This window comes from Lipophrys pholis (genome assembly GCF_963383615.2).
Source record: "Lipophrys pholis genome assembly, chromosome: 12".
In the NCBI taxonomy this organism is placed as follows: domain Eukaryota; kingdom Metazoa; phylum Chordata; class Actinopteri; order Blenniiformes; family Blenniidae; genus Lipophrys; species Lipophrys pholis.
This window is the reverse complement of record NC_137641.1, coordinates 21,166,613-21,191,567: the sequence shown is the minus strand read 5'-3', so window position 1 is coordinate 21,191,567 and position 24,955 is coordinate 21,166,613. Positions and strand designations below refer to the sequence as shown.

General features: G+C 40.3%; 2 protein-coding genes across 6 annotated transcripts; one reads left to right on the top strand and one right to left on the bottom strand.

The window, feature by feature from the left end:
* Positions 1-1,041: 1,041 nt before the first annotated feature.
* On the top strand, positions 1,042-16,280 carry sgsm1b (small G protein signaling modulator 1b; the record flags this gene model as incomplete). The annotated part of the gene is made up of 24 exons (XM_080476215.1): positions 1,042-1,104; positions 4,939-5,014; positions 6,684-6,846; positions 7,010-7,162; positions 7,638-7,705; positions 7,790-7,932; positions 8,004-8,135; positions 8,313-8,437; positions 8,516-8,583; positions 8,683-8,846; positions 9,331-9,460; positions 9,886-10,012; positions 10,095-10,159; positions 10,262-10,407; positions 10,980-11,108; positions 11,205-11,378; positions 11,541-11,609; positions 12,370-13,641; positions 13,729-13,853; positions 13,934-14,016; positions 14,108-14,217; positions 15,683-15,779; positions 15,884-16,051; positions 16,192-16,280. 24 exons carry the CDS (start codon positions 1,042-1,044, stop codon positions 16,278-16,280), a joined length of 3,939 nt encoding a protein of 1,312 aa, XP_080332341.1.
* Positions 16,281-19,548: 3,268 nt separating this feature from the next.
* On the bottom strand, positions 19,549-24,764 carry srsf9 (serine and arginine rich splicing factor 9). 5 transcript variants are annotated; one of them, XM_080476672.1, is made up of 5 exons: positions 24,640-24,764; positions 22,897-23,297; positions 22,536-22,717; positions 20,514-20,686; positions 19,549-20,415 (listed from the first exon to the last, which is right to left on the bottom strand). In XM_080476672.1, the coding sequence occupies exons 2-5, from the start codon at positions 23,052-23,054 to the stop codon at positions 20,194-20,196; spliced, it is 735 nt and encodes a 244-aa protein (XP_080332798.1). In that variant the 5' UTR covers positions 23,055-23,297; positions 24,640-24,764; the 3' UTR covers positions 19,549-20,193. The 5 variants fall into 5 exon arrangements, with proteins under 5 accessions (XP_080332798.1, XP_080332800.1, XP_080332799.1 ...); XM_080476674.1 differs by having other exon boundaries at positions 22,897-23,073; XM_080476673.1 differs by having other exon boundaries at positions 22,897-23,291; positions 24,640-24,759.
* Between the last annotated feature and the right edge of the window lie 191 nt (positions 24,765-24,955).

Genomic DNA, 24,955 nt, shown 5'->3' with positions numbered 1-24,955 from the left:
TGTTTACTTGCTCAAAAAATGATGACCATTGTTATTTGTTAACCTTAACAGAAGAAGTGGGCCACTGCTTTTCAGCACCTGGAAGCTGTTTATGGTCAAGAGCCTTGCTCAGGGGCCCACTGTCAAGTCTGCAGTGAGATTTTAAACCTAGTTCAGTCGACACTGGGAGACAGCAGGATCCACCCTGGACGTGTAGCCAGTCTATCACAGGACAAATACACAGAGACAGACAACCACACACACTCCCATTCACACATAAAGGCAATTTGGAGTCTCTAATTAGCCTCAAATGCTTCTTTTTGGAATGTGAGCAGCTGGGAGGAAAATGCAAACTGCAATGTTTTCAGGTAAAATTATTTGAATTCCTTCTAATGAGTTCGTAAGTAAAAAGTAACTATATGATAACAGTACTTTGCACTTATATGAAAATGACAGCTTTTAAACCAATGTGACTGACAGCAGTAGTGCTTTATCACTATTATTATTATTATTATTATTATTATTATTATGATGATGATGATGATGATGATGATGATGATGATGATGATGATGATGATGATGATGATGATGATGATGATGCCAGGGTGTGTTGATGGTGATGAGAGAGAGAGAGAGAGAGAGAGAGAGAGAGAGAGAGAGAGAGAGAGAGAGAGAGAGAGAGAGAGAGAGAGAGATTGTGTTTGTGGGTGGGTGGAGGCGTGCGCGCCTTAATGTATAGGCTACTGTGACTTTAAAGGGGTGGTGGTTGACGGCGAGGTAGCAGTGATAGTCTACGTTAAATTTCGTCGTTAAGCATCTGCGCGCATCGTGCATCCTTTAGCGCGTTCTGCTGCTTTTCTTCCCAAAGTGTGGTGTCAGCCGCGTCCAGAGCAGACCTCCACCCGGAAAGCTGTGCGTGTCAGCCGCTACACCCCGCTCGCAGCGATGGGAGGTACAGCCGCCGCAGTTATTTTCCTGTCGTGAGCACATCATCATCATCACCATCATCATCACCATCACCATCATTCATTTCCCAGAGAGCATCTGATCAGCATATTCATCATGTTTTCTCCCGTGGCAGAAGCCGAGACGCGCCAGAAACTGCTGCGCAATGTGAAAAAGGAGGTGCGTTGTGTTTTATGTTTATTCCTGCTCATCCTAGTTTATGTTTACCGGCGGGCGCCAGCCAGTGCGCCTGTTTGCGTGTGCGCGTGTGTGTGAGAGTGTATATGTGTGTGTGTATGTGCCCATCGCTCATCGGATCTGACTACGCCACAGGCCTGTTTATCATACATCTGACGGTTTATTCTGCATAATAACAGTGGATGGTTTCAGGCAGGCAGTGATATTGTATAAGGCACCGGTGTGTTTTTGAGTGCCAGACTGGCGTAAAACCACGATGACGGAGGTGGTGATGATAATGATGACGATAGTACTGATGATGAAGATTTTTTATTTTTTTTAATATCGGCAGAACCTTACACATCTAAGGAGCTGTACGCATATACACACACACACCCTCTTCTCTTAACACATTAATCTTCACACATTACCTTGTTTGAAGAACTTAAAGGTGTGAGCTTGTGCCTGTTTCAATTTATTATGTGCCACAGCAATCATTACATAAAGTGAAATTCAATTAATACAAGTGAGAATCAATCTGTGGCTTCATGAAAAATACAGGAGGATAAGAAGGCCGGGTGCTTCCAGACTGATTGTGTCCAAGCTGCCGCTCACCTGTGACTCATTGCCTCTCAGAAATCCATGCCTCTGGTACCAGACCCTGCAGCAAGGAGGGGCTTGTGTGTCATATAGATTTTTAAACCATTTATACTCAAGAAGAAGAAGAAAACACTAGTTAGTACCATTAAATAACAAACTGATATGAATGGAAATGTTCACAACTGTAGGGAGGATCAATATAATCCCAGTGAACATACATTTAAAACCTACATCGTTTGATATGATTCTTACAGTATTCTGTTATTATATGAAGACACAGCAGAGAATATCATTTAACATGCATCTTATGAATGAGATTGCTAAACATTATATTGCTTATTAAAATGCATGGATACTTTGTAAAATATGACCTAGTATTAAACATTTCAACAAAATCTCAACTTGTATGTGAGCATATTTGGTTCCTATTTTCATTTAAATAATTGCTGCTATGCCAAAAAGCTTGTGTAAAAGTACACACAATGAACAGAAATTTAAAAATGAGGCAACTGATCTTTTCCTGTCCTGAGAACACAATGTTGTCTGTGGCTCCAGAGGAGCTTTGTCATGGCTGAAAACAAATATCCCCCAAAGATGTCAACAGTCTTTACTCGGGTATGGCTCAGAGATGTTGAATTTGTAGAAGGGAGTTTGTGTTTTGAACATGGGATTGAATTGGGACTGTTAAATAGTGGGGCTGCACATTACTGAGGCGCATAACTGGAAATACAGAATACATTTGAAAATACGAAAGACTGAAAGGTGGGACTCCTTCTCATAACCATGTTCCAAAATATGTTTCTTAAGATGTTGTATAAATAAATGAATACAAGAATTATATATATATATGTTTGATGTCATTCCTTCTTGTCTTGTTGATACAGATACTTGTAGCAGTAACAAGCAACACAATCCTGATCTGAATATTTCAGTCGGGTAAAAATGAAAATAAATAAATCAAACATCGAATATTACATCTGTTCAAAGTGTAACAGTAAAAATCCCTTTGGTAACAGCTGTATCAGCTGTAGCTATTATGAAGGGGGATATTTGTGGACCTTGGATGAAGAATTTCATGCTGCTCATCATCAATGATGGTTTGTTTACTTCAAGCCACGTAGCTACAAGCTCTGCCTGTCACAGATGTCACATTCAATACATGCCTCTTCTTTGTGCTCGGCTTTATGTTTGTTGTGCAGTGAGATGCAGTGACGGCTTCACACATTGTCTCTGAGGTGTTATTGCTGGATTCATTGTGGTCGTGAGGTATCAAGGGTGTTGCCAGAACTGATCATTCTTCTTGAAAGTGAACTCAAATTAAAACTGGAGTCATTTTAAAAGTACAGATATTGCTACTGAGGTGCAAAAGGAACCATATTAATAGCTTAAACAATTAGTGAACAATTAGTCACATTTGCACGTTTATTCACCAGTGGTGACAGTGGCTGTACTCAGTCAAGTGTTTTGCCCGAAGCATATACACAGGTAGAGATAGAAATTGAAAAACCAACATGAAGATGGAAAATGGCTTGGTCCTTTTTTTAAAAAACAAACACAACAGAAAACACTGAAATAATGCTACCTGGAAGCAAACCCCCACCTCTGCTTGATTGTACCTGTCCTGTTCAAAGCCACACTTAAGTTTGCATCTCCAGGTACTTTATGGTTTTGAGGAATACATTTGCTTTCATGGCAGGTCAATCAGGAAATCGCTCAATGTAGGGATGCACAGATACACATGTTTTAAAGAACGGGTACAAGTACGAATACTAAACTTCGGCTACTTGCCAATGACGAGTAGCGATACTCGGGTAGTGATACCGGTACCTAATTATTCCGTTCTGCATTGCATCTTCGATGTCAATTGTCAGAACGACAATGAAATCTATCTATTTATCTAAATGCCATAAAGTTTAATTCATACTACATATGCAAATGATATGCAAAGGCTCCGTGTTGCCACAACACGTACCTCCAACAGCCTTAAAGGCTCCAGTATACTCCTGTAGACCACATGTAGTGCCGCCACACACTCCGGCTCGCTGTCAATGAGTGTATTCATCATATTTTAATCATGTTTAGCATGTCGTATCGCTGGTGTATGACCCCCAAAACTCTAGCATGTAGCACGGCTCCGATTTACTTGCTAAGCAGTTAAACTAATGAGCGGCATGAGGTTAACACTACTGGTCCGAATGTCTCTGGTGATTAAGTTGCTGGTGTTGTACCAACTTTCTCTTGATATTTCGGCATAACATAGTTTTAAGTCTGCCTTATGTTTGCCATTCTCGTTAATATTAAAGAATCTCCAAACGCTCTCTCGTCTACTTGTGGGTGACATTGTTGTATAGGGGATCTGTACTCCGTGCAGTATCGGACCCGATGCTGGTATCGGTATCAGTAACTAAAAATCTGAGTCATCACTTTCAGAAATCTTTGTCGTAACGGCTCACAAAGTTTCACACACTCGAGGTTCTGTTGTTATAGCAGAAGTATGGGCCTTTTGAATCTTGTGCATGAAAACACACGGTTGGTTAAAAGACGTTAAACTCAAGGTTACACGTCTTGAAAACACACGGTTGGTTAAAAGACGTTAAACTCAAGGTTACACGTAGCCTCAGCCATGCAGTCAATGCAGCTACTTTTTCTCCACTTGTGTATGGATATGAAGGTGTAATTTCTTTGGTAGTGAACATAGCGTTCTATGTGTTTCACTCAGTGTTCAGGGTAACACATTCAAAAGGAAAGCTTTACTGTCATCGCAAAACATTTGGCAGTATTACGCTGATAAGTTGTTGCATTTATGAAAATGAAAATGCACCTACAGTCGCCAAACTTTTCATTGCCCCTTACTTGTTACGTTCGTATTATATTAAAGTTGTGGAGCAGCTGTCTCTGTCTGTCCTGAGATCCGTCTTCTTGAAGAACCTGTGTTTTGCCTAAAGATGCATCCGTCCTGCAGGCTGTGCAATGGACAACTTATTTCATGTTTGAGTAAACATTGAAGTAACACCACTACTTTTCAAAGAATTGACGGTAAAAACGTAAACAGTAACTTGGACAACACTGAATATGCTGTGAACTAAGTCTGAAGAAGTTGTCTTTTGAAACGAAACTGGTGCCTCATCATCACTTCATGTTTTGTCCTGTTGTGCCTCTTGTTTTGACTTCATCACCTTATGTAACGGCTTCAGATTGATTGAGTCTTATCTCACTGTGTACTTCTCTCTCTTTTAGGTTAAACAAATTATGGAGGAGGCTGTAACCAGGAAATTTGTTCACGCTGACAGCAGCCACATTATATCCTTCTGTGGTAAATATTTCTTTCTGCAATCGGTTGGTGTTGTGTACACTGAACCAACGTTCTTGCTGGTTAGGACAATCCAAAATGTTCCTGCTATTAATGTGTCTTTTTCTGTTAGTTGTTTGATATTAACTTAAGAATATCCTCACTCTTGCTGGATCACATTTATCACTGATAAAACTATTCCTCAACTCACTTTTATTAAGGTCACACCACTGATAGTCCAAATGTACGTCAATCCATCAATCATTCTATCTTGCTTGATCCCCAACTAAGAATTGTGGCGTTCAGTCACAGCTGACTACGAGTGAACACGGGTTACGTTTCAAACTAGTTTCCAATTTACCACGGACCAATTCACACACATTCACTTACACACCTAGACACCGTTTGGAGCCACCAGTTAACCTCACATGTATGTTTCTGGACTGTGTTCATTGGAGCTCATAGAGCCCCTTTCGATCTTATTTACTCCAAAGTAGTTCACAGATAGCATAATAAGCTCTGTATAACAGCAAAGCCAACTTTCCCTTTGTTTAGTGCAAACAAACACAATTCTATTCTTAAAATCTTCACAAAAAACAATGCAAAATCACATCAGGAACAACCTGAATTCCACTCTGGAAAAATGAGTACAGTTATGAAGCTGCAATGTGGTATTCGCACCTCGTCAGGAGAAACTCGATGTTTCAAGTCAAAGCTGGACTGTGTGTTTCCTTGCATGTTCTCCCTGTGTGCTTGGTTTTTCTGTGGGTGCTGTGATAACCACAAAATGCATGAAAGGTCATTTGTGACCTTAAATTTTTCACAAGTGTAATTTTCCAATGTCATCTGTTTTGGACCCTCTGGTGGGCTGGTTTCGGCCCACAAGCCATAAGTTTGATATCTACTTTATCAAAAGCAATGGACCTGAATTGGTTTATTTTCTTTTAAGGCAATAATTGGTATTACCACTGCTTGAGTCGTCAGACAAACCCTTTACTTAGCTTTTATCACAGGTTCCAACATGGATGTAATTTAAGTAAGTTGAGTCGATCGACTATTTTATAGAATAATAGTTTTGAGCAAATTAGAGAAATATATCAAGGGTCTTTATAATGTCTATTATGGCATAAATAACAGTATTCATAATGGAAGCATTTATAGATACGGTGTAGAAATATGACTGACATCATTTTGTGTGAGGCCCCATCGCCTTCTACAAGCTCATCCTCACACTATCAAATAGTCCAATTTAACCTGTTCGAACAATAAAAATCCTCATGATGTGTTATCATTAGTCATGCCCGTCTGTATGTATTTCAGTGGATGGATGAATAAAAGCAGCATGTCTTAAAGTAGCCCAACACTCCTCAAAGGTGTGGATACTAACCAGAATTGAGGCGTATGTGATTCACATCCCGCATATCCTAGCAACAGTAGACGGTGCTGATTTCACTCTATTTCTACTTATGCCACCTTTGCTTGTCTTTCACATAATTTAAAAAAAAAAATGCAAATGTTAAGACTTGAAGCTTTCACAATGAGGAAATGACACTCTGTTCACAAGATCAAAACTGAACAATAAGGCAAATGAAAACATTCTCCCTCAAGGATGTAAAATATGTTTTAAACTGCAAAGAAAAAAAGAAAAGGAGTCCAAACATTGAGTAATACTCTTGTGTGTTTGTGTGTGTAGCCGTGGTGGAGGCGTGTGTGCTTCATGGACTTAAGCGCCGTATTGCAGGCCTGCTGTGCAGTAATAAGGTTGCTGCACTGTTCATGAAATTGGCAAAGAGCTTTTCGCCTGCTGAGGAGCTTTGCCACAAGGTCCAGGAGCTGGAGCAGCTCATTGAAAACAGGTGATATGTTCATTTATGCCCACGGGGCATTATAGTTATTATTTGGATCATTTCTTTTACTGACACATTTTCTTTTTTTTTTGCTCTACTGCGTGCTAATAAAATCCCGACCTTTCCCCAACAAAGACATCACATCTGTTGCATTTCTGTCTCGGTTCTATAGCAAGCAGAACAATTCCTCACTGAGTAATGACCGCAGTCGACAATCCAAGTTGGGCAACTTCCCCCCGCAGGCACTGAGACATCTGTGGATCCGAACTGCCCTAATGGAAAAGCTCCTGGACAAGATTGTTCTGTACTTGGTAGAAAACAGCAGGTATTGTAGTGTAACATCTTGTGCACTTTGTGTTTCAGGCTTGACAGCATCACTCTCTTCTGTTCAATACCAAGATTTTGCTTTAACACTTTAAGACTTAAAACCCCTCATGATCATTTACATTTTTTGCTGCCTGTGTGACAAAATCCTACATTTTTTTCCCACAAGGCACATTTAAATCTCATCTGAAGTCTTAAGTACGAACATCTTATATAATATACATAGCTTCCAGTCTAAATGTGTTTAGCATTTTCACAAAAGCCACAAGTAGTTCATTGTATTTGTTGTCGGATGTTTGTGCACCCTGACCTATTTTTGTAAAACATTTTTACACTTCATCAAATTCATATGAGGTCTTTTTTGTCCTCTCTGTAACATGCTGTATATAAAGTATATCACTGTGAGTGTTATTGTAACAGAACTGTAGTGTGCAAAGATGAAAATGATTCACTATATATTTTCCTGTTTGCTTCAGTGCGTTCTATGAGAAAGAAGCTATGATGATGGATCCTGTGGATGGGCCAATTCTGGCATCCCTGCTGGGTATTTGTTTTTCCCTCTGTGCTTTCATTAATTTCATATGTTGTCAGCATAGAGATTCACTTTATTGCCTTCATCATTGTACAGTTGGCCCCTGTGCTTTGGAGTACACCAAAGTAAAGACAGCAGACCATTTCTGGACAGATCCGTCTGCTGATGAGCTTGTGCAACGGCATCGCATCCACAGTGGCCACTGTCGGCAGGATTCACCCTCCAGAAGACCTGCACTGGTTAGATGGTTCCAAACAAATTGCTAATGCCTTTCAAAGCAGGTTTGCAGTATGATACGTCTTATGTCCAGATCCAGAAGAGACAATCGAGCGGGAGCATGGACGACCGTCCTCTCACGTGGGCGAGAGAGTACGTTGAATCGCTCCACCAAAACTCCAGGGCCACGCTTCTGTTTGGAAAGAACAACGTCCTGGTGCAGCCGGTTTGTGTTCTTCTTTCCGTTTTTAATATCCAGTCTCAGGAGCGAGACTATAGAGGAAGACGTGTTCACTTTTTCAGGGAAACTAGATGAATCTGCTCATTGATTTTTATGTAACTGATCTGAAAAGCGCCGCGATGAGACAGGCTGAGATTTGTCAGCTTCCTCTCGTGTCCGCAGAGAGACGACATGGAGGCTATACCAGGCTACCTGTCTCTGCATCAAACTGCTGATGTCATGACCCTGAAATGGACCCCGAATCAGCTGATGAACGGCAATGTTGGAGAGCTAGACTCTGAAAAAAGGTAAATACTAATAAATCCGGATTTAAGTTTGAGCTTGTTTTTACACATAAAACAAATATTTAATCATCTTTCTTATAGTGTTTACTGGGACTATGCAATGACAATTCGTTTAGAAGAGATTGTGTATCTCCACTGCCATCAACAAGGTAAAGACAATACCTTATGTTTGTTTTCCTCAGTGTGACCTTGTATAAGTTGTTCATTTTCCCCCCATTGTGTGTGTTGTTGTTGTTTTTGTTTTTTAGTAAACAGTGGTGGGACAGTAGTTCTGGTGAGTCAGGATGGGATCCAGAGACCTCCGCTGCATTTCCCCAAAGGAGGCCACCTGCTCCAGTTCCTCACCTGCCTGGAGACCGGCCTGCTACCTCACGGACAGCTGGATCCTCCACTTTGGAATCAGAGGGGAAAGGTCAGCCTGATCACGAGGATCTGAAGAACCTCTTTTATCTTGAGTTTGAAACAATCAATGGTTATTTAATGACTTTCAGTCAGGATTCATGCTTTTTCAGTTTTTTGTTTTTCTTTTATAGTTGAAATTTATAGATTTTTTTACATGAACATAAGAAAACGCAGAACATACGGAAACAGAAACAGTAGAACAGTATCACAGTACATCTCAATTGCCAGGCATTGTTTTTCACTAAATCTCCATGTAAAGAACATTCATATGGAGTTGGTAAAAAGGTTTATTTTTGTACAGCAATTTCAGTTATATTATTATACACAGGTAATGTATGTATGTGTGGGATGAGGGAGCGCGGCGGGGTAATCTCATTCTGCTTTAATACAATTTGTAATATTATCAAATTAATATTCAATATTAATAAATATGAATAATACAATTATTAATACACTTTTTCTGTTTTAATACGATTGACAAATTGTGTTCACAGGGAAAGGTTTTCCCCAAACTGCGAAAGCGAAGTCCACATGGTTCCTGTGATTCTGTATCAGATAAGGAGGATGATGAAGCCACTGATTATGTGTTCAGGATTCTCTTTCCTGGCAATCAGATGGAGTTCAGTAAGTGTCTTTAATCTTCCTATTCTGCCTCCGTGAGACAATCCAGTAAGGGCGCAACAGAGATGACATCTTCATTTGCTTTGCTAATTCACTTGACATTCATCATTCCTTTCACTGGGGGATCCATTCTATGTACGTCTTGTAAATTAATTTATGAATAATGACAATCTGCTACCGTCACATTGTTTCTCTGGCTTGTTCAGAGTCTGTCTATTCATTTCACTTTATAGTTCTGTCAACAATATGGAGCCTTTCTATGGAAGCAATTTGTCACATCTGGCTCTCGACGCTTTCACGTTATTTTTCTCCGTGTACTTATTTATGCAGAGCTTTTTATATTTGATTCTTTGCCATTTCATCTGGGTTTATTCGCTAATGATGCTGAGAGTATCAACAGTAATGATAAGTGCTGTCATGTTGTGCAGTGGCTCTCGAGCTGATGGATCAGGGTGTTAATATGTGGCAACCAACACCCAGAAAGTCCTCCTGCTCTTCCTGCTCACAGAATGGCTCTTCTGATGGCTCTCTGCCTAATGGCTGTAATCAGGAAAGGTACGTATTTCCAAGGGACATGCTCACTTCTATGTTCACATTATTCCACTCGACTAAATTTGCCATTATCCGTCTTCACCAGAGCTCCATTAAAGCTTCTCTGTGACACCATGAAATACCAAATAATCTCCCGTGCGTTCTATGGATGTGAGTACATACAGCCTCATTTTTCACCATCTAGTAATGGTTGAGGGGTATGCTTATTCATTCATCACAGAGGTCAACATGACAAATTATTTTTTTTTTCAGGGCTCGCATACTGCCGTCATCTGTCCACAGTCCGTACCCACCTTTCAGCGCTGGTCAATACCACTATAGTTGACCCTGATGTCCCCTGTGGTGCTCGTGGAGGCCTCTCAGTGGAGGTTTGGGACGGTTTCCTCAAAGACAGCTCGGTGAGCTTTATTCATACGGAGAAATCGCTCGTAAATGCACCACTTAATCTTATGTTATATAAACTTAATTTGTCTATGTCATACAAAATACAGTGTAACTCTCAGTGATCTACACAGTAAAAACAAATACAGTAAACAAACCTCCATCCATGTATGCACACACTTGCACACACATACACGGACTCATTTAAAAAAAAAACCTGATATTTATTAAACATAAAAGTATGATACTAAAGTAAAGAAACAGGAATATAATGTTAGTGCTCTTGATTCATTGCAAGAAGGTTGTGGGTTTTGTTGGTGTGTATTTGCGCGATGAGGGACCATCAATTTTCCTCCACCCCTACCTCGATTGGCACCCTTTCACCATGAGCAAGACAAAGCAAGAGAAAAGAAAAAACTAAACAATATGATTGTAAAAAATGTATCAAATCTATTTTAATGAAATGAATACATGGTAACATACTAATGAAGAGAATAAATAACAGGGTCTCGAGTTTGGTACTTCACTGTCCTCATCATCTAGTGTAAGTTTAGATGAAGTCAACATTTCAAATCTTTTTCTTTTGCAGGCCTATGAGGAAAAGGAGATACACCGACTTGTGTATTTTGGTGGTGTGGCCCCTTCACTGAGAAAAGAAGTCTGGCCCTTCCTGTTGGGACATTATCAGTTCACAATGACTGAAAAATGCCGGCTGGAGGTATTTAACACGTGTCTTTAATGTGTACACACACACACACATTCAGCTTGGGATTATGTGAAGGTAAAATGTGTTAACGTGTGGTCTATTGGTCAGCTCGATCAGCAGATGCGGAATATGTATGAGCAGACGATGAAGGAGTGGCAGGGCTGTGAGGCCATCGTCCGTCAGAGGGAGAGGGAAAAACATGTTGAGGCCCTCGCCAGATGTTCCTCTGGAGCCAGCGTGGAAAGAAGACCCGTTCAACGGGACTCCACCATCAGTACTGATGCAAGTTTGACATTTCTGATTTAAAATTAAAACAAAAAAAACAAAAAACACGGCATGTTATGTAACCTCCTACAACAGACAAAAATGGACAAAAAATAACTACGATCATGAAGAAATGACATTTCTGATGATTTCATTTCTCTCTTGTGTGTTCCTCTTTAGTCGTCTTTAAGTAGCAACTCAGATCAGCAGAATACCCACTCACAGAGTGACTCCAGCAGCAGCGCACAGGTAGTTTCTCACGAGCACAAAATCACTATTATGATGTTACTCACAGTGCTTTACTCAACACTGTTGGTATATGGTAACCAGGGGTTTAAACTAAATATATAAACAAAAATATCTAGTTATTTCACAAACAACTGATTAACTGATTTTAAATCATTCCCCATGTTCTTAGTATTGTAATGTAGTACTACAAGCCTTTCATTATGTGGACAGTGGGAGTGGTTGTTTTAATCATCTAATTTGTTTGGATGACTGCTCACTTGCCAATAATTATCAAAACAACCAATTAGATGATTTTTAGAAATCACTAAACCCAATTTATTGATTATTGTTTCAAAAATAAGTCATTTATCTTAACACTACACTCACTTATTATGATATACAGATAATTTGATTTTTAAAAGTATATTGACTTTTGAATATATATTCTATCTTTCTGTACTTTGCATGAGAACATAATTGACATTATATGTTTTAATTAGAAAGCAATACATGTTTTAATGTGTAGACATGAAAAAAAAAACTATTTGTCAAATGTATTTGGTTCTTGTAATTTTGTTATTCCTGGGTGGTATTGCAATGATAATTTGTTAATAAGAAACTCGTAAAATTGTCAGTTTCATTTTATTGGAAAATGGCATTAAAATATAACTTATGTTGTGACAAATACAAAAGATGACTTTAGTTTGTTCCATTTCTCAATGTTTAGCTCTCCTGCATCGGCCATATATTCAATGTCTGGTTCATTTCAATGTGTTTCAAGGTCTTTGAACTGCCTGAAGCAATGGACGAGGTTGATACGGAGTCCAGGACTGAGGAAGAAGACGTACCGCACAGTATCCCTGTGAATGTTGTCTCAAATGAGACTACAGCCAACACACAGCTTCCCTCCTGCAGCCCCTGCTCCTCGGGTCCATCAAATCAAGGTGCTGCAGGTTTAGACAACGTCACTCCTGCCACTGAGGTGACTGCTGAATCTGAAACTTCTCAGCAGACTGTAAAGTCATCAGATGTCTTCACTGAAGAAAGTACAGCTGAATCACAGGCGGAAAAGAGTGAGCGCATGACGTTTGGATCCGGAGGGGAGGATGTAAAGGACCCAGTTATGAAAGATCAGTCAGTGATTCAAAAGACGGAGACCGTTTGTGAAAGCAAAGAAGTTCAGGAAGCTGAAATCATTGAGTCGAAAGAGCCACCTCAGGCTGAAAAAATCGAACCGGTAGAAGGAAAAGATATATCAACCGAGGAGCTGACAGGAGCGGTAGACACGAATATGAATTTAAAATCTGCTCCGGAGAGCACCAATGTTCTAAAGCTGGAAAGAGAGATTCATAACGAATACTTCCAAGCCCCTCCACTCGGACAGACTCTTCAATCACAAAAAAGCAAGGATATGGAAAGTGAACCTTCTTGTCTAAATACAGCAGAGAAAAATGATGCGTCGTCGAGTGAGAAAACGACTGAGATTTCAAAAAGCCCGGAAACAACGTCTGAAACAGTCCCATCACAAACAATGAAAGAACGAAACGCAGAGTCGGAAACACAAGAGGCTGAAGTAACTATTAGTGATTTTGCTGAAACCAAAAGACCGACAGACATTGAGAAACCAGGTTCAAATTCTCCAGTCAGACAGGTACTGAATGCTCTTCAGTCGGCGTCCAGGGGGAGCCTGTCACTGTCATCCCACTCCCGGCAGTCTCCAGACACAGCCGATTCAGATGACTCACCTTCTGCCTTGGAAATGGAGGACATCCCTGCAGGAATCACATGTGTCACCTCAGATGACATCAAGGCCAGGCCTTTGGTCGGCCTCGCCGCTCCCCCACTCTCCCTGGCACAGAGACAGAAGATGGCGGCCGAGGACCACGCCACCGACCATCATCTGGACACGGCTTGTAACACCAGTCCGGAGGGCACCGACCTGGGGCTCTCGGAGGATGAGCCTGAGATGGAGAATGTGCTCACCGAGCCAGAGTGCGCAGAAGTGGGAGGAGACGGCAAATATGATGAATCTTCAGAGGAGCAGACCTATTCTGTAAGCATTACACAACACAAATAGTTTTACCCTTGATCACGAACACATGCCGACTGAGCAAACTGTGATTATTTTTTTTTCCTGCAGCAAGAAACGCTGGACATGTACATGATCAACTTGCATCGAATTGACAAAGACGTCAGGCGCTGTGACAGGACATACTGGTACTTTACTCCCGAAAATCTGGACAAGCTACGAAACATCATGTGCAGGTAAATCCTTAATGATAAAAAATGTTTTTAATATTCTTTACTCCAGCAGTTCAAATTAATACCCTGACCTTTCGTCGTAGTTACGTTTGGCAGCATCTGGATACAGGTTATGTTCAGGGCATGTGCGATCTGCTGGCCCCTCTGCTGGTCATTCTGGATGATGGTCAGTTGAGCCTCTTGGTTGCACATCAGCTTTGCAGTAACTGGACATAAATGGATTCATTAATGAGCTGTTAAAACGTGTGTGTCCCCAGAGGTTATGGCCTTTAGCTGCTTCACTGAACTGATGAAGAGGATGAATCAGAACTTTCCTCATGGCGGTGCCATGGATTCCCATTTTGCGAATATGCGTTCTCTTATCCAGGTATGCACATATTTTGGTACGAGATAGCACAATTATAGTGGTTGAATATATAAGCCTTTTAAGACTGTTTTCTTTGTGTTTTGTTTGTATGTTTATTAATCCCTGGAACAATCAATAAGTATCACCTTCCAGTAGAGCGAAGTGTTCCCCAGGCTTGCTTCCCCCAGTGTTTAGAATCAAAATCTCTTCATTATTACTTTACATGTATATAAACAGATAATATAATATCAGTGCTCACTAAAATTAAAACTTGACTGACATTCACACAAACACAATCACACATTTTTTTTTTTTTTTTGTTTTACAAAAATGGGCTGTAGCATCTTAAAAATAGAATGAAACAATTAAGTTTGATCATCAGTTGAAAATGTGACTGTGTGTGTGTGTGTGTGTGTGTGTGTGTGTGTGTGTGTGTGTGTGTGTGTGTGTGTGTGTGTGTGTGTGTGTGTGTGTGTGTGTGTGTGTGTGTGTGTGTGTGTGTGTGTGTGTGTGTGTGTGTGTGTGTGTGTGTGTATGAATTTCAGTGCACTAATGGATTATGGGAAGAATCTATCCCCCGAGTCTGGATATTCTTGATTTCCTCATTTCAGCTAAATGAGATACATTTCATTACTTTGGCTGTACAAATATCCCTCCAGTTCTTTACCTAACATAAGGCATGTTGGATCCACTTCCATCAGTCCATTATATTATTTCATTTCTTTATCATATTATAGTTTCTTTTCACAGACTGTAATCTAAATTCTTTATACATTGGTTTTCCACTCCAGTGCGCCTTGATTGAGCTTCCACTGAACTGGGCAAACGTGCCAAAAGCACTTACTTTTCCAGCATTAATCTGTTTTCCACTGCCATAATTTGATTGTATTACTTTTTAAAATAGTTCACATCTATGTGGCATGAATAGACCCACAGAATTTGACTATGGCTGTCTGTAAAAGGCAGACTTATAAAAGTCCACTTCCAAAAAGCTTTGTAGCAAGAATCTACTAGATCTGGAAACTAAGACTGTGGCACTTTTAAATAAAAATACTAGTCTTGGTATTTTGATGAACAGAAGAAACAGGCTAAAATAGAAATCAGTACTTACAAACAGCAGGTTTTAATGAAATTCAAATGAGATTTTGCAAATCAAAGTGTTTTTTCAATTTCATTTCCATCTTTCACAGTTTATACATCATCCAAACTGTTTTGAAACTGTTTTTGTGAATTGAGAGCAAATGAACATGTTTCTCCTGTATGTTCCCTTGTAACTCCTACTTTTACACAAGTCACATTTGTGCACTAGTAATATTTTCATGGTACCTAGTTTATTCATGAATAATGGGCTGTTGAGTGTTGCATGCACACACAAAAACTAGAGACAAATAAAGACACCCATGATGATCAAGAATCCATATGAAGGAGATTTAAAATTGAAAGAAAAACAAAAATGTGTAAATACGTTGTATTTGTTCAACAATAGATCCTGGACTCTGAGCTGTTTGAACTGATGCAGCAAAATGGAGACTACACCCACTTCTACTTCTGTTACCGCTGGTTTCTACTCGACTTCAAAAGAGGTGTGTGAAAAATATCCGTCTCTATATTTGCTAGAATAACATGTGAAGTGCGTTGATTCCTTCCTGTTGTACTGGTGTGGCTTGTGGGGTCTTTCTCTGAACAGAAATGGTGTATGATGACGTGTTCTCCGTGTGGGAAACCATCTGGGCAGCCAAACACACCTCCTCCGAGCACTTTGTGCTCTTCATTGCTCTGGCTCTGGTGGAGATGTACAAAGACATTATATTAGAGAATAACATGGACTTCACGGACATCATCAAGTTCTTCAATGGTGAGAGCAAAGACAATACGGTGTAGATTACACATTTCTGGTATCAGCTGAAGTGAAACACACATTTTCTTTCACGTCATCAGCATCGTGAGGCATTTTATGTCATGTGAGTCAAGGTGGTTTCTAAATTTCCCTTTCAGAAATGGCCGAGCGACACAACGTCCCGCAGGTCTTGATGATGGCCCGAGACTTGGTCCAAAAAGTGCAGACTCTCATTGAAAACAAGTGATGCCGGCTGCTGCTGCTGCTTCTGCTGCTGCTGCTGCTTGACTCCCCTGGTTTTGACTTCAACTATTTGGACACACCCACATATGAGTCACATAACGAAGAAAAAAAGAGAATCCGTGTTAAAGAAAAGCAGTGACTGGCAAGTGCTGAATAGATAACTGGTCATCGACGCTGCTTGTTATTTATAAGCCAGTTGTAGAACAACTTTGTTGCTCCTCCCTATATTCAGGAGATGTTATTATTGCCAGTAAAAGTATTTTTAAAGTGTCATTGTTCACCTAGTGAATGTACCCTTGTTGAAACTGCTTCAGGATGTTGTTTGTTTTGCCTTAAAGATTTGCTATTTTTTCAGGGATACAGCAACCAAATTCTTCACCGCGTTAATATTCTACGAAATTACTTTTTGTTACGCTCTTAAGATACACCGGGTTATATTTGTAGTTTAACCTCAATATTAATAAGCTGAAAGTGTAGCTGCCACGGTCAAAACATTTTGATATCAACGTTTTTTTTCTTAATTTTTTTCAGTAACAGTATCTGGCATCTTTAGATGATTTGTAAACATTCGTGTTACAACTACAGGTTTTGGTCACTAGTTTGTTTCTTGAGATCAGAGGACCTCATGCTGGCCTCTTCCATACATTTTCCTCTAACTGATCTGGAGCCTGAGCATTCCTGCGCTATTCCACATGCAATGCATACACAGCGATCATTCATTTCATTTTTTTCTTCAAAGTGGCAAAGTGTTCACCCCTTTTTTTAATCTGACCTCCTTTCTGCAACAATTGGTAAAACCTTGCTTTGACCTGTTTCGGTCCATCATCTTACTTCTCCAGTAGTTTCTTTTTCGAATCGGTCTCCTCACACACAGTCTCTGTTAATGCAGACATTGAGTTTAATCCTTCCCCCTTACATGTAATGCTCTTTTGCAGGTTTGCAACAGTTGTAATCTTGGTTAATTTTTAACTGACAGTAAAGTTTGCAGTGGTAAGTGTGCTTCCTTCACACTCTTTCAGTTTCAACTCAAGGTCAGGGTACTACATTTGTCCCGTTGACTTTACCTTGCTGATCTAGTCAGCGTTGTTTATATCAGGCCTTCGGTACTTTCTATACACCACGAAAGGCTTTTTAGTAATATTTCCTGGACAATTCTTCTTGTTTCTATGTTCAATGAAAACAGCTCGAGAGTGTTTTACCACTTCGCCCCGAATCTCACTGAGTTGCAAGGAATAGCGTTCAGAAATTACGTCAGTTTCCAGAATATCTTGAACCATTTTGTGGGTGTTTACCATTGCGGGACTCACAGGTCCTCCCAAACACAATGCTTTAATTTTGAACAAACATTTCTAAAACTGCACAACCTTTTAATTTATTTATTTTTATAGTTATCACACATGTCTCGGATCTATTAAGAACCAACCTCATATTACTTTTCTTGAATGAGGAAATGAGAGAAATGAGCCTTAGCATGTATATCTGGTCGGCATGTCATACTGGTTGGGAACGTAACCCAGCAGCTTCTGAACTATGGGAGTTCTCAATTGAAATTCATATTACTCCATGGTGAGATGATGAATTTTGAGAATTACACTCAATTATTCCCACATTTTTGCCTCTCCATCTGGTCCTGAGTTGTCACAGCCCAGTAAGGTTAGAGATCTTGGCTCTATGTTTGAGAATGAAGGGGATATTACAGTCATTGGTCCACTTCGGACATATTGAGTTACATGTTTTTATCCAATTGGACTTTACTCTCAGCTATAGCCCTCGCCTCTATGGCAGATTTTTATTTTTTTTTATTTCAACAGCCAATGTGTGCTCAGTGCTATCTGGTGCCCTGATTGTATTGCTGCAGCAACTTTATTAACCTGGAAAGCCAATCGAGCCGACTCTTCCACAGGTTCTTCACAGCCAGTAAAAAACAATGGATCTGCTTTTCACAGTTCAGAGAGTTTCCGTGATAGCTTGTCAGTGATTTTCTTAGTGCAAGTTTTAAGAGATGCATCATTTATTTTCTTGCTGCACATCTAGGACAACGAGCGGGAATGAGATTTAAATTGGGATTTTTGATGTATTTTCAGCAACAAAATTCCTGGACACGCAAATTATTCAAAAGAAATTGAAGGATTGTGACCCGTCTATGAGGCCATTCAGAGATGATATCTCAAAAACCCAAGAGGACTGAAACAAAGTGGTCGTCACGGGTACACACCTACAAAGCTGAGTCAGCAGAAATGTTTCAATAGGTGTTACTTACAGTTACAAAATAGCCAAAACACAAACCCATGTTCAGTTCACTGTGGCTTAAATTCCAGTGTTTTGATATCACCGCTGACGTGTCTCCATATGATCTTCTAAAACATGCCTGAGTGTTGCTGTTTGTGTATTGCTGTGTTGTCAGAAGATTTACAGTATAACAATGTGCTGAAAACAAATCAATTTATTGTACAAAAAAAAAAAAAGATGAGATAGTGTCTATTTATTAAATGCAATACGATGTATGTATATGGCTTAGTCTGGTTATGTTGAAGAGAAAGATACAAGTATGTATGGCATTAACAATAAATCTATTTTTTATTTTTTTTGTGTCTTCTAAAATGGTCCCCGAGTATAATTAATTTATTGTGTATTAAAAATCTTATATTTTGCGTCCTGTGTGCTTTATGTGTATTCTTTTTAACAGTGAAGAGTGAAATAAGTGATATTTACACCCCAGTTACACTGTACAACATACAAGTTGATCTGTAATCTGTAGGTATTCACAAATAACTATATGACTCAGAGGCACAGAACATTTTGGGAATGTAGATAAGAAAAAATTAGGTGGCAAGTGAACAAACAGATTCTAAGTTTTCTTGTGTTGACATACTTGTAACTGGATATTAGTGACTTTTTCTTTTATATAGTTTGCAACTGTTGTAACTCTTCCACATATAGCTTTGCACTAGATCTGATTTCATGGTTTAACATGAGGTCCATGAGGATATATATTTTACACTAAAATTGTTGTATTTTCTCTCGGAATTACAAATGAAAAGTGAAGAAAGAATCCCCATTTCCCTAATTTTGTTTTCCTGCTGCTGCTTTCTGCCCTCTTAACGCTCTCTGGGAAAACACAGGGAAAAGTCTACCCCCGTCTGAAAATCACGAGTAGTCATTACTTGCTATATTGTTCGAATAACATTACATTATATAATAGAAGCGCGGACCCTGACTGGTATGCACAAATGATAAGTGAGTTCTAGCATAAGAAATAAAGCAGCCACAGTAAAGGTTCATTGTTTATTGGTCAAGAAAGATAAAACGAAAATGGATCAAAATCACAATTCACCAACAGGCCACCTTGGTAAACTATTCACATGGGGGGAAAAAAATACTATAACAGGTGAGGCTCACAGTTGACATTCACTTTAAAAGGCTCACCAGATTTTTCACAGATTTTTAGTTTGGCAAAAGACTTCAGACTTAATAAAAACAAACAAAAAAAAAAAAAAAGACAAGCTATGAAATGTGACTGAAAGGATAATTCTGTATTATAAAGCGAGGATTATAGCCTTCTGCCTAAAAGTTCTTGTGCACTTGTTTTTGACAGTATAACAATCGTACATACTGGTTCCCAACCTAATTTGTCATCTAAACCCAGCATTTCTTTATAAAAGAAAACTCCGATTTGCTACACAGTGTTGAGATACGTCACAATGAACATAAAAATAAAAAATAAAACTCCAGATAACCAACACAAACTTTTAAGGAGAAGCAGGTTGTTTCGGGGGGGGGGGGTCCTGACAATGGAATGTAAAATTCAAGACAGAGTGTCCTAAGAGGAGGCCTGGGCTTAAAAAAAAAAGAGGAAAAAAAAAAGGGAGATCTAGAAAAAGCATCTCTTCAGATTCCTTGATAGCTGACGGGCCTCTCTACCGATAATGACGTGGGGGAGGGCTGTGGTGTGGTCCAGGATGCCTCCTGGGGGGAGGGCTATGGCGTGACATTGCGTGGCGCGGGGGAGACTGGTAGCGAGATGGGGGCGACCCCCTGTAGGGAGGGGAGTAGCGGCCTCTGGATCGGGAGCGAGAACGGGACCGACCCCAGTTGGGTGTGCCTCTCTCGTCATACACCCGGATGTAAGACGTCTCGCCCTTGAAAAACAAATAAATAAATAAAAAAGATAACTTTATTTTCTTTCCCCGCCTCTTTAAAGGTGAGGAACATCGAGTCTTCTTGTATCGTCGCTTACCTGATGTGAACGAAACTCGGTGCGATCCAGTCGGCGCATGGCGTACTCCATGTCCTCTCTGCGGAGGAACTCAACCACTCCTTCTCCGTCTCGCTGCACATCCGCAAAACAAACATCTCCTGCTTCGCGCATGTGATCCTTCAGATCCTGCCAGCTCCCTGACGGTGGTAAGCCTGATGGATAAAAAGAAAAAGAAAAATCACAATGAAGACTTAAAAACAAGCACCTGTGCTATTTTCTGCATGCCATTAAAAGTTGTAATAAATGTAATTAGAGGGTCAGTAAGCACACATCTTAGGGTTATAGACAAGTTACAGAACTATCAAACTGGACTGAATTTGTGGTCTGTCTGAAGCACAAACCTTAAATGTTTCCAGTTCCATTCATACATATATGTTTTGATTGTTACAATAGGCTTTTGAAGCAATGTGATTTAAAATCATTTAACATTACCTGAAACATAATGTTTAAGTGCACTCTGTCTTTAATCACTGACAATTTCCCTACAGAGCAGATAGGGCTCAGTGAACATGTGGCTAAAGCAAAAATCTAGTTTTTAAAATGCCAAATGAGTCAATGTGAGTTTAATCGGAAAGGGAAATAATCAATTGAAAAAAAATCTGAATTTCACTGTAGTAGATCCCCAGAGAAGTATAAATTGATCCACGGCTATACTCACATCCTGTCTCAAAATACTAAGTTCAGCGGTTAAAAATAAATAAATTCAGTTTTGCCAATAAAAAGATGGTATTAGAAGATAAATTTCAAATCAACTGACAATGATTGCAGTGTTGTAATTACATACTGTATGACAAGTCAAACTTTAGTATTGTGAATACATTATCAATTTTACACTCCACTTTATCACCCAACTATATGAAGCCAAAGGCCTAAACAAGCAGTTACATGTTTGATAAGCAGTATCTAAATGCAACACACCACAAATTGTTAATGACATACAGTATTAAATGACACCTACCATTCACAATGGTCCGGTGTTTCAGATAACTGAGCCAACACGAGCTGTTTAGCTTTCCCCCGTTTTGTTTCTTGACTTTAGGACTCGACCTCATCCATTTAGTGTCTTTCACTGTCAATCCGCCATAAGAGTGAGGGAAACGAATCTGCCTATCCCTTGTGATGACTTCCTATTTGTTCCCTGGTCCTCCAGTCCACCACGAGAGAAAGACACAAATCTGACTACGACTTGTGATGCTCATATACTTGTTTCCTTGTCCTCCAGTCCGCCACAAGAGTGAGAAGAATACCTCTGCCTATGAATCCTGACATCTCTTCCCTCGTCCTCAAGTCCGCCATTAGAGTGAGAGAAATGCATCTGCCTACGACTCATGGCATCCTACTTGTTTCCTTGTACTTCAGTCCGCCATAAGCAGGGGGAAAATACATTTGCCTACAACTTATGGTTTTCTAAATGTTTCCTTGTCCTTCAGTCCGCCATTAGTGAGAAGAGTGAATCTGCCTGAGCACTGACATTTTTCTACGTGTTCCCTTGTCTTCCAGTCCGCCACGAGAATGAAAAAAAAAATGACTCTGCCTAGGACTTGTGATGCTCATCTACTTGTTCACTGATCCTCCAGTCCGCCACGAGAGTGAGAAAGAGAGAGAAACATATCTGCCTAACACTCATGACCTGTTTCCTTGTTCCCTTGTCCTTCAGTCCGCCATAAACGTGAGAAAGTACATCTGCCTATGACTCAAGATGTCCAGCCAGTTGTCCCTTGTCCTCCAGTCAGCCAAAAGAGTGAGAGCAACATATTTGCCTATGACATCTATCAGATCCCTTGTCCTCCAGTCCGCCATGAGAGTGAGAAAGAAACATATCTGCCTGAGACTCATGACCTGTGTTTACTTGTTCCCTTGTCCTCGCGTCCGCCATGAGAGGGAGTGAATCATATCTGCCTACGATTCCTATGTCCACTTTCCTATCAGTTCCCTTGACTTGGGGGTCCCAACGAAAGAGAGAGAACTATTTATTCACCCTGACGCATGGCGTCCACCTACCAGTGACTATGACCCGGAATTCAGATCTTCGAGTTGGTGGGCCAAACCTCCCTCTTTGTGCTCCTCCACCACCTCCTCCCATTGGACTGGATTTAGCACCGGTGGATCGGGGATATTCCACACGCAGCTTGGAATCCCCATATTCATATCCATTCCTTCCATAGACTGCATCATCTGCATCCCTAAGAGGAGAGAGCAAATACCTCCTTACCAAAGCACGCCGAGCCGACATGTGCTGGACATGCTGCTTCCATCCATTCCTTGCTTGCAGAAAGTGGAGATTATAGACTACGAAAAAAAAAATTGGATGTCCAACAAGGAGTATGTGATTCGACTTGGCAAAGACCTTCCCGAAACTCACCGTGGATCCTCAAATCGAACAAAGGCAAAAGGGATAGTGCCTCTATTGTTCTTCAATTCAATATCACGAATTTTTCCATATTTGTAGAAGAGATCCTCAATGTCCCTCTCCTGGACATCCATGGGAAGATTCCCCACATAGATCCGGCCGTCAGACATGGTGGTTTAGTTGGTGGCACTGCTGACACAAAAGGGGGGCACTTGGAGACTTTAAGATCACCTCTTTTGCACGTAGCTCTGGACGTAGCTCTGGAGGTGGTCCTAGTGACAATCCAAAACTTAGTCCATCCAAATCCGTTGTTTTTAATTCTAGCCCAACGTAATCTCTAAACCTGGGATGCAGCCAAGAGAGTAGTAAATGTTCGAGAAAACTGGCAGAGGACCTTGGATCCAAGTCTGAAACTTAAAAATACAGTGTAATGAATGTCCAACAACATCAAAAGTTACCATATTATGTTGTTGAAAATGAAATCAGTATCAAATCAGCTAAAATATAAAGTGATTACTTAAAAACAATACATATATACTCAATGAAAACAGAGCAAAATTTGGCAGACAGGAATCCAAAAGCCAACTCACATAAAACATTCAGTGTTGGAAAAAATAAAGCTAAACTTGTCCCAATGAATACACATTTATTAGGCTATTTCAGTGCCTGATGATAACATACTGCAGATTTAAAATTTGGACTTCAACAAGACAAACCTGTTATACTGAAATTATATCTAAGCATTGAGACATTGGTCAACAATTTCTGATATAAGACCATAATAGACAAAAGATTTACAGAGGAACTGAAGTATTTTTCCTTGACAGTAGACTGAAGGTCTGATCGAACATTTTAGACCACTACATGCCATCAAAAAAATGTCCCCGCATGAGCTCAGCTGTTCTCCCTGCTGTCCTCAGGAAGAATTATGCAGCCAAACAAAGGACGCTCGCTACGTCAATAAAACCATGTTGGAGTGAATTTACTAAAGGTACATGATGAAGGATGCAGGAATCGTACACGCAGGAGAATCTGCACATCAGAATTTATGTCAGATCGATGAGCAGGATTGTGTTTATATCCAAGCCATTTTGCACTAAAAGCAGTCGAATTCTCATCTCGTATCGGTTATAAGTCTTTGCTTTCACAGGTTTGGTTGACTCCTCGTCAAACTGAAGTGTATGTGTCTAAAGCTACACGACAATAATACAGAGATGTGCGTCATAGTTGTTAAAACATCATCCGACGCGAAAACAAGATCGTTTGGGGGCCTTGAAAGCCTGGACTCCATTTGTTAACTCCACTAAACCTGGATCACTAACTAACAAGTGATCGTTTAAATAAGGTGAGCAACCTTTGCAACGTCAATAAGAGACGATAGATCACATAATAAACAAAAGAAGCGGACGCGGCTCGCTGTTGAACTTTCACCTTTCTCCGCGCTGCACGGGTGACCGACGCTGCTAGCGTCAGCTCCACGAGGACATGTTCACGTAAAAGCTCATTTAAAGCAAGATTCATTTTACGAGGCAGTGCAACACACTAATTGTGTGATGAAACAAAACAACCTATCGACGTGCTGTTTGGCGAGTAACGACGTTTCATTTTGAAAGCGGCGATGCACGACAGCAGGGGAATTCCTTTGTTGGTAGCATGAGGTCAGCTCGTCGGCTAACTCACGCCCACTCGCGTGATAAAGCGAGGTTTGCGAGTGTGCATTCATTAAAGCTCGAATTAATAAACATGTTTTGTTACCTTTCAAAGCGAGTAAAGCCTTGTTTTGTGGATTTGTTTTCGGCAAATAGCACACAGTACTGCTTCCGTAGCTAGCAACTGTGAGGCGCAGCAGCGGCGAGCTTCTTCTTCTTGTCTTTCCGTATGTTGGCGTCTGTACCGTCAGTGCGCTTGCGCCCCCTGCTGCTCAGAGTATGTCCTCAGGCAAATAATCAAATACCGTATATTCAAATTGAAAAGCACGAGCACAATGTATCTATGCATGTATTTTACCAACTTTTCGCAAAAACTACTCACATGAAAAGCATGAAATCTGCAGGGATTATCCTCCAAGGAC

Excerpts from the sequence above, each read along its gene's own strand:
- srsf9 (XM_080476672.1), bottom strand. The coding sequence starts at position 23,054 with ATGTCTGACGGCCGGATCTATGTGGGGAATCTTCCCATGGATGTCCAG. Across the intron at positions 20,687-22,535 it reads ATTCCGGGTCATAGTCACTG|GCTTACCACCGTCAGGGAGC; the intron begins GTAGGTGGACGC and ends TTTATCCATCAG. Across the intron at positions 20,416-20,513 it reads CCGAGTTTCGTTCACATCAG|GGCGAGACGTCTTACATCCG; the intron begins GTAAGCGACGAT and ends TTGTTTTTCAAG.